This window comes from Astyanax mexicanus, chromosome 3 (genome assembly GCF_023375975.1).
Source record: "Astyanax mexicanus isolate ESR-SI-001 chromosome 3, AstMex3_surface, whole genome shotgun sequence".
Taxonomy (NCBI): Eukaryota; Metazoa; Chordata; class Actinopteri; order Characiformes; family Acestrorhamphidae; genus Astyanax; species Astyanax mexicanus.
In genome coordinates, this window is record NC_064410.1 from 48,059,315 (window position 1) to 48,074,992 (window position 15,678).

General features: G+C 39.1%; 1 protein-coding gene across 6 annotated transcripts in view; it reads left to right on the forward strand.

Moving 5' to 3' along the window:
* The window catches only part of elmo1 (engulfment and cell motility 1 (ced-12 homolog, C. elegans)), a 119,064-nt gene extending 112,528 nt beyond the window's left edge, over positions 1–6,536 (forward strand). For all 6 annotated transcript variants that reach the window (XM_007258858.4, XM_022683222.2, XM_022683221.2 and 3 more), the window contains 4 exons: positions 94–201; positions 294–376; positions 4,289–4,366; positions 5,202–6,536. In XM_007258858.4, the coding sequence (XP_007258920.2) occupies positions 94–201; positions 294–376; positions 4,289–4,366; positions 5,202–5,402 (470 nt within the window). In that variant the 3' untranslated portion in view covers positions 5,403–6,536. The remainder of the gene's footprint in view (positions 1–93; positions 202–293; positions 377–4,288; positions 4,367–5,201) is intronic.
* Positions 6,537–15,678: the final 9,142 nt, after the last annotated feature.

The following is a 15,678-nucleotide window of genomic DNA, read 5'->3' on the forward strand; positions in this document are numbered from 1 at the left end:
TAAAATGACTGCACTGATGATGTGTGATAACGTAGGAAGTTTAAATTGTGGCTAGATTAACTGGACTCTATTCCTCTGTCTCTCTTCTCACAGATAAGTTCTGGTACTGTCGCTTATCGCCCAATCATAAAGTGCTGCACTATGGAGACCTGGAGGAGAGCCCTCAGGGAGAGGTGCCTCATGACTCTCTGCAGGACAAATGTAAGTATAACTGACGGCATCAGTTCGGGACAGTGAAATCTTCTGATGGTTAATGGCAGGACCGGCTCATTGTACCTTTCTCCTCTCGGCAGTGCCTGTGGCTGACATCAAAGCCGTCGTCACCGGCAAGGACTGTCCACACATGAAAGAGAAGGGAGCCCTGAAGCAGAACAAGGTAAGTGTGAGTGTGTGTGTGTCTGCGTGGGGGGATTAGACATGTATCCTCTGTTCGCCTTAGCTTGTATTACTCATAAACATCAGCTCATATAATAAAAATAATGTGTTTATTTTATATGTTGCCTTTCTCAGTCTCAAGGGTGCTTCACAGTAGCAGCAAAAACACAGAAAACAACACACACACACACACACACAGTTCCCCACAGGCAGGGGGGACGAAACTCCCTAGACAGGGTGTAAAGTCCTTAGCTGTCCCAGATAAAGTGCTTAAAAGTGGAGGAAGGTCTCTCTCAGCACAAAAGGCCTCATAGCTCAAGAGATGATGCAAAAAGCCTAGAAAACCCTATATAGAGTCCTTTAGCAGCAGCAGGCTTGAAGAACCTCTGATCTGTGACATTGAGTCACTTCAGTGGTCCAGGAAACTAGCTGGCATTGGAAGCCTTAAAATTGCAATGTAAAAACATTCCTAGTAACTTCTGCTCAATTTTAAAATCTATTATTCTGTGTTTTTTGCAATAAGAAATGTATAATTTAGTAAGTTTAGTGTGTTAAAACATTAATTTTTAAGTGACAAGTTAAAACATAATGAATATATTAAGAATTTGTCATATTTTGCATACTATAGATTATGTACCAAAATAAGTAAGCAAAGAAAGGTAAAGATAAAGAAATGAAGATAACATATTTTAAAGATAAAATACTAGCTTAATGTAAGTAAAAGCCAAGTAGAACTAAAAGGGGAGCTAACCTCATGGGAGCTAACTTTTAAAGGTGTAATTTGGCTAGAAAGCATTTAGTACTTGCTCTTTTTGAAATGCAGTATGCCAGTCCAAGTTGCATATGCATGCTGTACATAAAACTTTTCTTCCTATTGCCTGCATTAGCTAATAAAAGAAATGGTCTCGCCCACCTTGGCTTGTGACCGCCCGCTGCAGAGCTGTGGAGGGAGCATTACAATGGTATTAGCCAATCAGAGGCGATACATTTGCATGTCATGAGAAATCCTGTTGTTCTTCTCTGTCCACTCCTCTGCTGAACTAAAACAGCCTGAAACAGAACCACTGGGGTACATTTTTTTTTTACAAACTCCAGCTCACAGGGCATTCATTCATACTAGAGATTATTATTTATTTATTTATTTTACAGAATTAATGAAGAAGAAAAAACATGAAATTAGACCTTTAAAGATTCTCCACGTTTGCAAAATCAGTTTTACATTAATATTCAACAGTATAGGACATTGTGTTCTCCCTCATACATTACACGTGAAAAGTGGATAGATGTGGCATCTTCCCAAAGATCAATTTGGAATGAAGTAAGCAATATCCAGTATCCAGCCTAATGCTCTGTTATTTATAAAAAGAACTGAATGTACAGTGATAATTTTTCGCCAAATTAAAGTATTAACAAATTACCATTTTCTACTTTTGGCAGGTTTGCACCAGAACAGTGTGTAATAATTAATATCACAACAGTTTAATTAATAAGAACAAATGCTAGGGGAAAAAAACTAATTGTGATATTTTATAGTGTGCCGTTTTTTATGAATGACTGAAAATCCCTTTATGATAGTAGCCTATGATGTTTAATATGATAGAATATGGAGAACATTCATCATTGCTTGCACATCAAATGTATGATATATTGAACTGAACACAGAAAAATGTTCACATTAATGTCATATTAATGTTTATTTTTTTATTGATGCCAGACTCTTTTAATGCTAAATATATCAAGCAAGTAATTAAATAGTTCTGACTAGTTCTGTATGGTGTATGGAACACTGCCATCTCTTTTATTCAGGACATATAATAACCTCAAAGCTTGTTTGCAGGTATACATCAAATGACTTCTATACTCTGGACAAAGCTCTGAAGACTCTGAATCCATTTCTTTAGATGTCACGGTCAAAGCATAATGCATATTGTTTTTGTTTAAAAGTAGAGATATTCTCATAAAGCCGCTGTGAACTCTGTTTACTGTGATGAACTTTGCTGCCCAGAGGCTCTCACGCTCACTGCTGACTGATAAAGGCAGATAAATTTAGTAAGGAAGACAAAGGAGCATCGTGTCTCCATCTCTGCCAGCTTTATAGCTCTGTCGATAAGAGCACAGTAAAAGAATTGCTCAGGGGTTCAGGGAGAGCTCCAGCCAGCCTCTGCCCCTGGCCTGCGAGAGCGGAGTCACACAGACCCTGCAGCTATCACTCACCCTGAAGAACAAGCAGTAAAAACTGTCTGTAGCAGTAACTACAATATCTACAGTTCCTACAAAGCACGTAAATCTTTACCTTTTAAAATAATTTTATTCTATATTATGTAAAAAATGATGAATTGACCAATGGAAATTCTCCAATAATTTGGGCTAAAATAATTTTATGTTAGTTTTCACTCAAATATTTTTTCTTTTTGTCTATGAAGTTTTTTTTTTTTTGTGTGTGACAACAAAAATATAATGAATGTAACAATAATATAATGACTTGTATCTGTAGCAAAATCTGTTTTTGTGCTTTATACAACAATGCTGAAATTTTCTTAAAGACTGTTTAATCAGGAAAAAAATATTTTAGCATTGAAATGGTTCTTTAGGTTATATGTGTCTATGTAGACCCACTGTACTAAAGAACTCTCGTAAACTGTGTCTGTTTTATTTGTAAATCTATAATCATATATATACAGCTCTGGAAAATTAAGAGACCACTTCAGTTTCTGAATCAGTTTCTCTGATTTTGCTATTTATAGGTATATGTTTAAGTAAAATAAACATTGTTGGTTTATTCTATTATCCCAAATAAAAATACTCATCTATAGCTTTTATTTGCAGAAAATGTGAAATGGCTGAAATGGCTCAAATAATGCAGAGAAAACAAGTTCATATTCATAAAGTTTGGTGAAATAACCCTGGTTTTAAATCATAGTTTCCATGCATTTTGGCATGTTCTCCTCCACCATCTTACACACTGCTTTTGGATAACTTTATGCTGCTCCTGGTGCAAAAAATCAATCAGTTCAGCTTGGTTTGATGGCTTGTGATCATCCATTATCCTTTTTTATTATATTCCAGAGGTTTTCAATTTGGTAAAATCATTTTTAAGTGATCTCCTATTTTGTTTCCCAGAGCTGTAAATAATGGTAACACCAAACCAACTACATGGGGTACAACAGCAACCATTTGCAACAACTTTTAAACAGATGCAGGTGACTTGCCAACTTTAGATCAGTGCATCACAATATACTGATACTGATACCATATACCTTTCATTTCTAAAGTAACACTGCCTCCTACACAATAATTATCCTACTACAAACAACAGCTAAACTAGAATAAATGAATTACAGTCCCGAGAGTGCTGATACCACTGCTCACAGATCTGCTTACAGATGCACATGTAGCAGAGGGAAATTGGCTCAAACACACTAAAAACTTGAAGTGTGTTCTGTAGAAATTAAGGATGTTCTGCAACAAAAGCCCACATAAAATCTTCCCACCCAGAGGCACAGCGCTCCTTTTTAGGGTTTGCAAAGCGTAAACATTTCAGTTGTGTAAAAGCTGGCGTGTTCGACACACTGACAGTTTTGTACCCACAACCGCTCGCCTGTGGTGCTGAATGGATCCCCTGATAACTAGCCTAAAAAACTTTTCCTTGTACTTTGCGAGGAGCTGAGCCTCAGTGCTGAGGCATCCTGTTACAGTAAAGTGGTGAAACGCTCCCTTTGTCGATCGTCCTCGCACTGTCCCCTGGTGCTCAGCAGGAGACGCGGTTCGCTCGTGCACACGCACAAGGCAGATTAGCCATCTGCTGTAGGAATATGTTGAGGAGACGTGTGAAAGGCACACGATAGGAGGCCCACAAACACAGCAGCCCCATTAGCATCTGACTGATTCTCTCTCTTTCTCTCTCTCTTTTCAGGAAGTGCTGGAGCTGGCCTTCTCTATCCTCTACGAGTCTGACGAGTATTTAAACTTCATCGCTCCTGATAAACACGAGGTGAGACCCCACACAGGCATTACTGCAGGAGAAAATCCTGAAATACAGCTAACACCTAATGCTTGTCTAATTATGATCTGAATAAGCAGAGGTTCCCAAATTTATGGTTGGCCCAGGTCCAAAAAACAAATATGTATATATATATATACAAATATGTATATATACAAATATGTATATATACGAATATGTATATATACAGTTTACTACAAAGTTTTAACATACAAACTGTCCCTTACACTCTGGCAAAATTCCATGATGAACAGACCAATAGAAATTACCTAAAATAAACTCTTTTTACACTGACTTCCATTAAAAGATTTTTTCTCTCTCCTGTAAAGTTGCTGTTTTGGAGATACTCGTTGTTCATTGGACAGCAACGATATTTCCTCAGTGTTTTTACGTATTATATCATATTTTCTCACTAAAACTTCAGACATATAGTTTTAAAACTGGGAGAGAGGATTACAACTTTATTTTCTGGAATATTTGTGCTCCTGCTTCATCCAGTACTTGGGAGAGTTTGGGATTTGAGGATGAGGTGGAGTGGTGTTAATCGAGCATCCGGACCTCACTAGCACTCATAGCAATGCCCAAGATTAAGTGTTGTAAAAAAATATAGACAGAGTGCGAGAGTCCCAACACTTATGTCTATTTTGTCTACACATGTTCAAAAAAATATAAAAAGATATTGGTGGTTAGTTAACATAAACTAAAGGAAATGTAGTGAAATGGGCTTGGCTCCTATTTTAGTTTAGCAGGCATGTGTGTGAGCAGCAGATTGAACTGATATGGCTGTGTGTGTGTGTGTGTGTGTGTGTGTGTGGCTCTGTTTCAGTACTGTGTGTGGACAGATGGACTGAACGCTCTGCTGGGGAAGGAGATGACAAGCGAATTCACCCGCTCGGACTTGGACACTCTTCTGAACATGGAGATGAAGCTCCGCCTCCTGGACCTGGAGAATATCCAGATCCCGGAGGCCCCGCCCCCTATCCCCAAAGAACCCAGTAATTATGACTTTGTCTATGACTGCAACTAACCCCCGCCACTGGACCAAGTGATTTCTTTTCTTAAAAACAAACTGGAAGAAGAAAAAAAAGAAGAAGAGGAAAAAAAACTTTTAGAAAACTGTCAAAGAAAATAAACAAAAAAAAAAGGATCAAAATTTTTTGCTTTCTTTTCGCTACACTTGCTAAACTTCTTTTTTTAAATGCGTATGATCAAAGCTAAGTGAGTTTGCTGGACTTAATGGATTTTGGCTCCAGGGGCCGGTGACCTGTCCCGTTTAGTAGGAGAGACACTATGTGTCCTCAGTTGGGTCCTCAGGTCCAAAAAAACCTTCACTGCACAAAAACCTTCTGCTGTCAGCTCGCCAACACCTTCTCATTTCACACACCACGCACCTGCTCCACACACTCTCACACACATACGAACAGTGTCCTGTGTTAATGCTGAGTCCATCCCAAAGCTTTCAGTTTTTATTCCCATCCTTCCAGGCTGTTTAAGGTGAGAGCGTGTCCTGCTGAGCGTGTGCAGAGCCTGGGGACTCGGGCTTTTAGCACATAGCGCAGCATTACGTCTCTGACTCTGACTCGCACAGGCGGCAGCTAACGGCACAGAACACAGAACAGAACGACGGCAGGTCAGTGTAGTCCTAGTACATCTTCACTTCTGTCTCCAAGCATCTAGTGTTTTCTTCACAAACCTGTAGACTGTTAACTGAATACGGCAGTGTAATGAAAGAGGCTGCGTCCCATGTCTTACGTTAGCCCTGCTTTAAGTGGGCACACCCCAACACGCCAGCCTGCCCAGCCGGCCGGTGTGACTATAACACAAGCTTGCAAATACATCCCTCCCTTTTACTTGATACCCACCAGACTTGTGGTAGACTGCTGTAACATTCCAAAGCAATATTGAGCTTCTGTTTTTGTAATATGGTGTAAACATTAGTGATATTCGTGCTGCCAAGTAGTCAGTATTAGACTATTTTTTATTTTGTTGTTGTTGTTGTTTTTCAGGACCATCGGATAAATTTGATCATTCATGTTAATTTAAGTTAAATGATATATCCTGTCACTGTTATATCTACCGTGATTGATTTTTTTTTTTAATCCCATCAGATGTTTATGAGCCCTACATCATGCTGTTTACATTAAAGATCAATTCCAATTCACTCTTCTGATTGTGTTTGTATTAGTACAGTACAGTGACATGCCAGAATTCATGCTAAAGAACACTACATTGTTCTGAAAGATATGCGTGTGGGGCATCCTGCATTGAACGTGCATGTGATTTGCTTGTCTATTCACCGTCAGTCGTGATCATTGCCACACACTGCACTGTCCACTGTGTGCAGTAATGCCTTCTGTGATGTATTCCTGGTACAAATGCGATACTGTAGCTCTGTTAAATGTCTGTAGGAATGTTGAATGCCTGGAAATCATTTGAAATCAAAAGTTGATAATCTGATAATTCACATTTCCTTGCCATGAGCATGTTAGCCAGTGTTCAGCCTTATTCACAAGCATACACCTCACAACTTATACAGGTGTGGCTGTTCCTGTCATATCAAAGAGTGGTAGGCATTTATAGGAAAAATCTATTCTGCCAAGGTTAGCTGCACTAACCAGCCATGGTTAGCACATCTAGCCAGCCCCAGTTAACAGCCATTCCCAGCTGCGGTTAACAGGGCTAGCCAGCCCAGGTTAACAGCCATTCCCAGCCGTGGTTAGCACCCCAAGACAGCCCCGGTTAACAACGCTAGCCAGCCCCAGTTAACAACGCTAGCCAGCCCTGGTTAACCGCAATTCCCAGCCGCGGTTAGCAGCGCAAACTCCCTTATACTCTGTAATTCTCTATTGCTCCTTTTGCACAAATACATTTTTACATACATTTCTTTACTTTTATTTTATTTCCATATATTTCCTTAAATAAAAAAAAATATTATGTTTTCACGTGACTATAGTAATATAATCACATCAATATGTTATTATGTCATTTATTTGCCTCTCCTCACACCGGTTTGTATAATCCAATTGCCGTGCTTGGCTTTAAGTGCCTAGCTGAAGGGCACAGCGGGAGCAGCTTGATGCTATCAGCTGGGATCGAACCTATTACCCGTTTGGTTCATGGTTGAGTGCTCATAGTTCAGTCAACACTAAACTGCTGGCACACGGAATAATGGTGGGTAAATTGGTTAATTCGAGGAGTCATGGGTCATTCTGAAAAAGCAGATATTGCAGTGTGTGTCCTCTGACAGGCCGTGTATGTGCTGGAGTGTGTAGCACTTGGGGGAAAGGGGTGAGCTGTGCAGTTAAAGCTTTGCCCCCTGGATTTTCCAATCACACGCCTGGTGGCTTTGGGGAGGCTTTACCTTACAGAAGTGACAGCAGTCCTGCAGTGGGCTTAAAGTCTTTCCACTGTAGCATATGTAGTTTGCTGAGGCCCACACAGCCTGCAGCGATCAATCAGTCATCCTGCCATCTAGCCAATTATATATACTGTGTCTTTTATAAAAGGTTGCCACCTGGATTTAACAATTTAAGCAAATAGGTAAGAGCCTCCCATTGGATAATAATTGCATGAGTGAATATTCTTTAGCAGGCAAAAAGTCATTTAAACCTAATTGATGCAGTGAGTAGCTTCTCATTTATTAAACAACCACATGGAAAGACACATCATGTGGTCAAGAAAAAGTTTTATCTGATTTAGATTGGTCCAATTATTGGCATAAGGAGACTGCTAAAACAAACACATTTTTAAAAAGTAGAAAGATAGTGGGGAAACATCATCGTAGAGGAAGGAATGTGGTCAGAAAAATATGATCGGCAATTACTTAACTGTTTGGTGAAATCAAATTGTAAGAAAATATATTTGTGGTGGAAAGGTTAACTGTCAGATTAAACGTGTGTATATATATATATATATGTTTGAAGGAGTAAACGTTATTTAAGTTATTTAACCCATAGAACACTGCACAAACTGTTAAGCATGGTGGTGGTAGCAACCAGAACCAGTTCTGGTTCTGGTAATAAAGAAGGAAGACCACCTTCTTTAGGACAAACTCAAACGTCAGCTAGACTGTTGAAACTTGGACACAATTGTAACTGGGTCAATCTTATTACAGTACATTGCTTTGTGTTGTGGTCAAGAGACTGTGGTTTTTGCAGAGGCTGGAAATGGCCTATTCTCCTCCTAGTGCACTACGACTCCATTAGCTCCTCATTTGCTGAAACTCCACTGCTTCAGAAGCCTTAGAGGCTCAAAAGGCTCATGACAATAACATGACCCTCCTCCCACCACACAGACACACACACACACACACACACACAAACACTCTTACACAGCAGACAGAACTAGAGAACTGGCTCTTAAAATACATTAGTGTGAAATGATGTAAGACTGCAGGAATCCTCTGAGCTGAGGTTGTATTATATATGCTCTTTAAGTTCCTGCATTTGTCTGTCAGTCAAAGGCTGATGTGTTCCAATAGTACAAACAGAATTTTCACATTGCCAGACAAATGAAATATGACACACACAAAAGCCTGAGTTTAGTCCGTTGTCGGATGTCAGTCATTTGTAATTTGTTTTCGAGTGCCAGGAGGAGGTTCAGTTTGGTTCCAACTAAAGTAGCGAACAGCAAAGCCCAATTATTCATTAGGTGTGTGGATAGATTTAGTGGAAGAAAGCCCTAAATGAATAATTCACACCACTTCAGTCCCCCCTGAGCCTCTCTCCAGCCTGCCTGTGAGTGAAGATACGTTGCTGGCTTTGTTCGGCTCCAGATGCTGTCGTGTTGCTGTAGGGCCTCAGCGCAGCAGAGTGCAGCTACTCTCTCTTTCCTACCATTCAGTCAGATACACTAATCAAAGCAGATTACAGGTGGCAATTATTTCATATTTGGCACTTTTTATAACTTCATGTCCACATTCACCCACCTACAGGATCAAATCTGTACACATCCAGCACCGGAGCGGTGCAGACAAATGCCAAAATGAATGTTAAATTTAAACACAGAGGTTGGGACAGAGGGGACATGTCCCTTGAACTTCTTTAAGAGGGAGTTTTGGTCCCCTGCAAGTTTTATCCTCCAAATGCTATATTATATCATATCTGCTATATTAAATGAAGGTGGGTCAAGCACTAGCACTAAGACCAAGCTGAAAACTTCTCTTTAGACTGCAAACAAGCTTATCAATTTGCTCTACCGTTTCTTTCTAATGGGTGGTTGGCCCCCACTGTCACTCCATGTAACTGTGACTGGCCTGAATTGCACACTGGTGTTTTCTAGTTGGCCAGGAGTCTGTGTTCATCTGCCACTGTAAGCTGTGAACATGTTATTCAGACATATTTTAATATGATATTTTTTATTACATTAACATTTGAATTTGTGTCTGTGTGTGACAAATTATTTTATTATGATTTCATTTTTACATACCAGTCTATGATAATCCATCTATATATAAATATATATGTAAGGTAAGGTAATCACACATGATGCTACAACTTGCTTTATACAAAAATAATTTGCACTGTTCTGATTTTTCATGACTTATTATATCTGCTCAATAGATAGTATATTATTAAAATCATCACATGCTAAATCATTGAATTCTGGTGAAATCTAATAAAACATTTCTGTATTTTCTAATTCTGTAAGTTATATTGAAGAACAACAAAATATTGCAATGGCAGGTTTTTTTCACAATATCATGCACTCCTAATTTATAATCTCTAATTATAATCTTTATAATTGATGTCATACAGGTAAATAATATTTTTTTTCAGTAATTAAATTAACTGATTCTGGCTTCTCACTAGCTGTAAGCCATAATTAAAATAGATCACTTTGTGTATAATGAATGTTTTCACTTTTCAGTTATATTCTATTTTTACCCCTTATTACCAAAATATGAATTTCACTTTATACCATCTTAATTTATGTAACATGAACAGAAATCCATGTAAAAATATTTAATTTCATATCAGTTTTGATTATTTCTACTGGTCTGTTCATCGTGACATTTTACACAATGTACAGATCACCTGCCAAATGTAATTGTTTTCAAAAACAACATAATTGTACACAATGACACATTTACACTGAAATGAATGCAGTGTCCTGCTCTGCTGCATCCAGTCTGTGGTGGAGAAGCTGGAGTTTGAGTATGTGTGTCATAGCCTGAGGGTAAGATTAACAGGGCAGAATAATTTCATTATGTAAGATCCAGCTCGGCCCGGCTAGGACATCATCATCTCTATCTTGAGCAGAAGATAACAGATGACGTTGCATTCTCTGCTTTACTCATTTCATTTCCTTCTGTCCAGAGCTGCTTTATCTGCTGGCTTTTAAAATAACTCATTTCCAAGAAAAGAAGCTCAGTTCTTCTAAATTAGCTCTTATTTAGCTTTGCTGTCCCACTGACTCCAGTGAATAACACACTGAGGAGTTCCATCTAATTATCACTGTGCTACTTTTATTTACTTCACCACCTGATGAAGCTTAATTCCAATAAACCAGTAAATGGACTCTAATCCGTTGTTTGTAGCAACATTTAAAATGATCAGTATTAATTTACAGCATGGTTTGTACACTGCCTGGCCCAAAAAAAATAAGTATTCATCTGGATTTAAGTAAGTAAATGATGTGGGGTTGATGCTGCAGTTGGTCTGCAGGTTTAGATTCAGCAACAGTATGTACTGAAAGAATGAGGTCAGCTGACTACCTGAATATACTGAATATAGACCAGGTTATTCTATCAATGGATTTTTTCTTCCCTGATGACACTGACATATTCCAAGATGACAATATCAGGATTCATTGGGCTGGAATTGTGAAAGAGTGATTTAGGGAGCATGAGATCATCATTTTCACAAATGGATTGTTCGCTACAGAGTCCAGACCTTAACCTCATTGAGAATCTTTGGGATGTGCTGGATGGAGAAGACTTTGTGCAGAGGTCAGACTCTACCATCATCAATGCTGCTGCAAGATCTTGGTGAAAAATTTAAATTCATGCAGCACTGGATTGAAATAAATCTTGTGACATTGCAGAAGCTTATCGAAACAATGCCACAGTGAATGTGTGCCACAATCAAAGTGCGGTCCAAGCAAATATTAGCGTGTGTGACCTTTTTTTTTGTTGGCCAGGCAGTGTAACTTACAATGGTAAAGAAAAAGTAGAAATGGTTGATGGTTATTTGATGGAATGACTTAATGCAGAAGGCTCAACACACACATCCCCCAGGTCATTTTTTAGCTTCCATTAGATGTGACAAAAGTCAAGGGACACAATACTGTTCCTGTCCTCGTATGGGTTTTGGCATGTCAGTGTATAGCTAGGCTATATCCCTTAATGAAATCTCAAGTAGAGCCCCCGTCTGTCCTCAGAACCTGCCTGGCTGATGTTAGGAGCAGAGGGAGCTTTATTTATAGCAGATGCTGCGTCCTCCCTGAGAGTCTGATTTGATTTGTCACACAGACATGCCCTTACTTGTCAGTGAATGTGTCCCTCACGGTTAGGGTGACCAGATTCCAATTCAACAGATGTGGGACAAAGACTATTTTTGTGTGGGACAATGTGGGACACCAATGCATCGAGGCAGTCGAAACAAATAAAAAATGTGTGTAGCCTATATGTATGTATGTATGTGTGTATATATATATATATATATATATATATATATATATATATATATATATATATATATATATATATATATGAAGAGTTTGGTTCCAAAACGCTATAAATCCATTTTTATCAATTTGAGTAAAAAAGGGTTTTCTTTAGCAAGAAAGTGGTAGGCTGAAAACCACCGTTTTCTGTTTCAAACTATCAAATACCATACTAAGGTTAAAATAACACAAAAAAATCAAATCAAGATTTTAATATTTAAAGATTTATTTTGAAAAATAATTCGTTTTTTCGCAAAACGCAATAAATCCATGCCAAGTTTTTTTTTTCAAAATGTCTTATATATCCTTTGGCATCAATATATATATATTTTACTAATTATGTGCAAAATACAATACTAAATAACAGTAAATTGTACATCTGAATATAATAGTTTAACCATTGGGCCTAAAAACACAAATTTTAAAACATTTCTTTTCAAAAAAGTGCAAAATTTCATTAATGAACAAGACATTAACACTATAAAATCCCCAAAATCACGTTACATTAATGTGCTGTAGTGTAGTGTAGTGTAGTGTAGTGTGGTGTAGTATAGTGTGTGTGTGTGTGTGTGTGTTTGTGTGAACTGCAGATGACAGCGGGCATTTCCCCCCTCCTGAATGCCTCATTTTCTTTACCTTTTCTCGTACAGGAGACTCTTTTGATGGCTTTCTCTTTTTTTTCAATAACTGCTTCACGAACAGGCTCCTCTATACCATCAAAACCGCTCATTTTCGCGGACTTTGAGAGTGAAAAACGAAACTGAAAGTAGGCTACACGAAATACCGGCACGCTCAACAGCGCCCGTGTTTACATAAGATAGCTCGTGGAATGCTGCCGTGTGATTGGATGAGTGGAGATGTGGCGTTCTGCGGGAAAACAAGACTGGCGTTTATCGCGTTTTGGAAAAAAAGAGAGAAAACAGGGCAGCACGCCCCCTGCTGACAGCCTTCACTGCTTTCCCCACACAGCCGTTTAATAAATGCCAGATTACAAAACACGCATTTTAAAACTGGAGTCTGATTGCCACTAATGCGGGACAGCGTCTCAATTTGCGGGACGCATGAAAAGTAATGAAATTGCGTGACTGTCCCGCACAAAGCGGGACATCTGGTCACCCTACTCACGGTGCTGTAAACAGCCGAGCTCTCTCTATTTTCCTCCTTCTTTCTATATTTCCTGTCGGACGAAGGCAATTCGCTGAGCTTTTGTTTCAAAGTCAGTTTGAGTTCTATTCAAACTGCAGGGAAAGTCTGCCGACTGTAGCTGGGAAATTGACAGCCTTCCTCCCTGCAACAAAGGCTGAGAGCTGCTTTGAACATACAGCTCAAGGAGGGATAAGGAGGCAATTGCTGGGAAGAAACAAGGCATGGCAGCCTCTGGACCTCAGCCGGGGGAAAATGCTTTGCTTTAAGCTTCTCCTGTCTGCGCTACCCTTTTTGTTTTCACCCGTCTTGAGCTGCTTCTCGTCTCTTCAAGAGGGAGAACTTCAAAGTCGCAGCAGTCGGAGTATGCATTAACAATGGGCTCCTGGAAATGTAGCCTCAACTTCTGAGAGAAAACACGTCCGATTTGCCCTACATGTGAATTCTGAGGCAGGTTTACATCAAAACGCCTTCAGTCTCCACAGAGGCTCCTCACGATTCATGCATGAGCTCCTTCAGGACCTCAGCTTTCCCGCTAAACAGATTTTGAAGGGTGTATGGATTTCAGGCATCTTCTCTGTGAAGGTGCTCGATCTGCCCAGAAACAATTGATCTTTTTTGGAACCATAAATGTTACATTTTTCATTGTAAGAGTTTTTGGATTAGTGAGTGAGAGAAAGTCATGCTGAAGGATCCAGATCAAGACTAGCTTTTTGTTGGTCAAAATGTTAAAAAAAAAAAAAAAATCTGGTTATTGAGGTGAATATAAACCTCAAACTATACTAGTGAGCCAAATGGTTAACCAGCTATGGACCAGCTGAAATGCCATAAGTCAGGGGATAGCAGCATATAAATTGATCATGAAGAGTTACTTCAAGGGGTTTGTCTTGTCTACACACATATCAAAGACCAAAGTTGTGAGTTAGATTTGAGATTCAAAACAGGCCAGTGTGCTCATGGCAAGTCGATGTAAATTATTAGTTTGAGTTTGTGCAAAAAAAAAAGGGTTTATCTTGCTATTTTTCTATCCTGAAATAACTCTACTTTCTTGGAAACACTTTCCGCTCAATTTTGGTGCATTACGGTAAGGATCTGACTGCGTTCACCAACAATAGCGGGAGGTCAGAACATTGAATGATCACCATGCTGCAGCTGCAGTGCATACAGTGCACATTTACTCAAGTAGGCATCTCTTTCAAATCTCTCAATAGATATATTACCGTGTTGTGGTGCACAGCCTCAGAACAATGGCCCCTGACAGCATGTGCAGACCTCTCCCGGGCCCGACAGTGCTTCCAGCACATCTCAGCCTTAGCCCACGCCGTGTTCTCTCCAACACCAGAGGCTAGAACAAAGGCCTGCTATATATAAGTCAGCAACACCTCCCATGTCAACGTGTAGGCTGCTCTGCGTCTTCCACTCCAGCAGCACTGTAAACTCAGCCTAAACACGCAGCCAGACACAAGGCCGAGTGAATGGAGCCTGAGCTCTGAAAACTTAATGAGAATCAAAACTGTATAGACAGTTTGAGAATGCAGAGAGTCTGCAGAATCAGGCCTGTGGAGGAGCTCGGAGGAAACTTCAAAGCCCTGACAGCCCTGCAAGGTTATACTCCGCCAGAGCGAGGCCGTCATTTCAACTAAACCACAAACTCATTAAGATTTCAGATGATTTCACAGGGCCGGGTAAGGTGAGGGCAAGAGATTAGGTCCAGTGGGTTTTCAGGAGCGTGCCAATTATGCAGTGGATAAATCCACCAGATGCTTCAGACAATACAGTGAGAATACTGATATCCAACCGCTCATTACAGATTCGCTACACCTGAATTTAGAACATGCTGCCATCTGCTGGCCTTTATAAGCACCAACTCTAATAATAAAACAAGATATAAAAAAAAAAAGATTAATATAATAGGGTAATATGGTCATTCACCATTTGCAGTGGTAAACAAGCTCACAAAGGTTGAAGGGCTTTAAAAGATGCTTACAGTATAGCAGGTACACACACTCACACAGCTGACTTAAGACACACTTTCCTTATGTGTCTTAGATTTTCTTGTGTATCATCATGTAAATTGAATTCTTCATTACATTTAATCACATAATAATTAATATAATATAAATAAATATATTCATCATGAAAAAATAAATGCTTCATAATGACATAACACCAGTGACAAATTGAAATGTGTCAGGCATTTTAGGTTAGTTTGAAACAGATTTTTAAAAACATATCCGCATGAATTTAAACTCCAGATTGCAAAAACATGGTAATTAGACACATGCCAATATGAAAATATAATATCACAATAATTATGGTTTATTATGGTTTACACCAAATAAAGTAAATATCTGATATATTTAGTGTAAAGATTCACTAAATATCAGATCACATACATGAATACGTTAAGTTCTGAAAAGCATGCTTTAATAGCAGTAATATCTTAGAGCTGATCATTATTATTAGTGTTGAATGAGATTTTAATGTTGATGGGG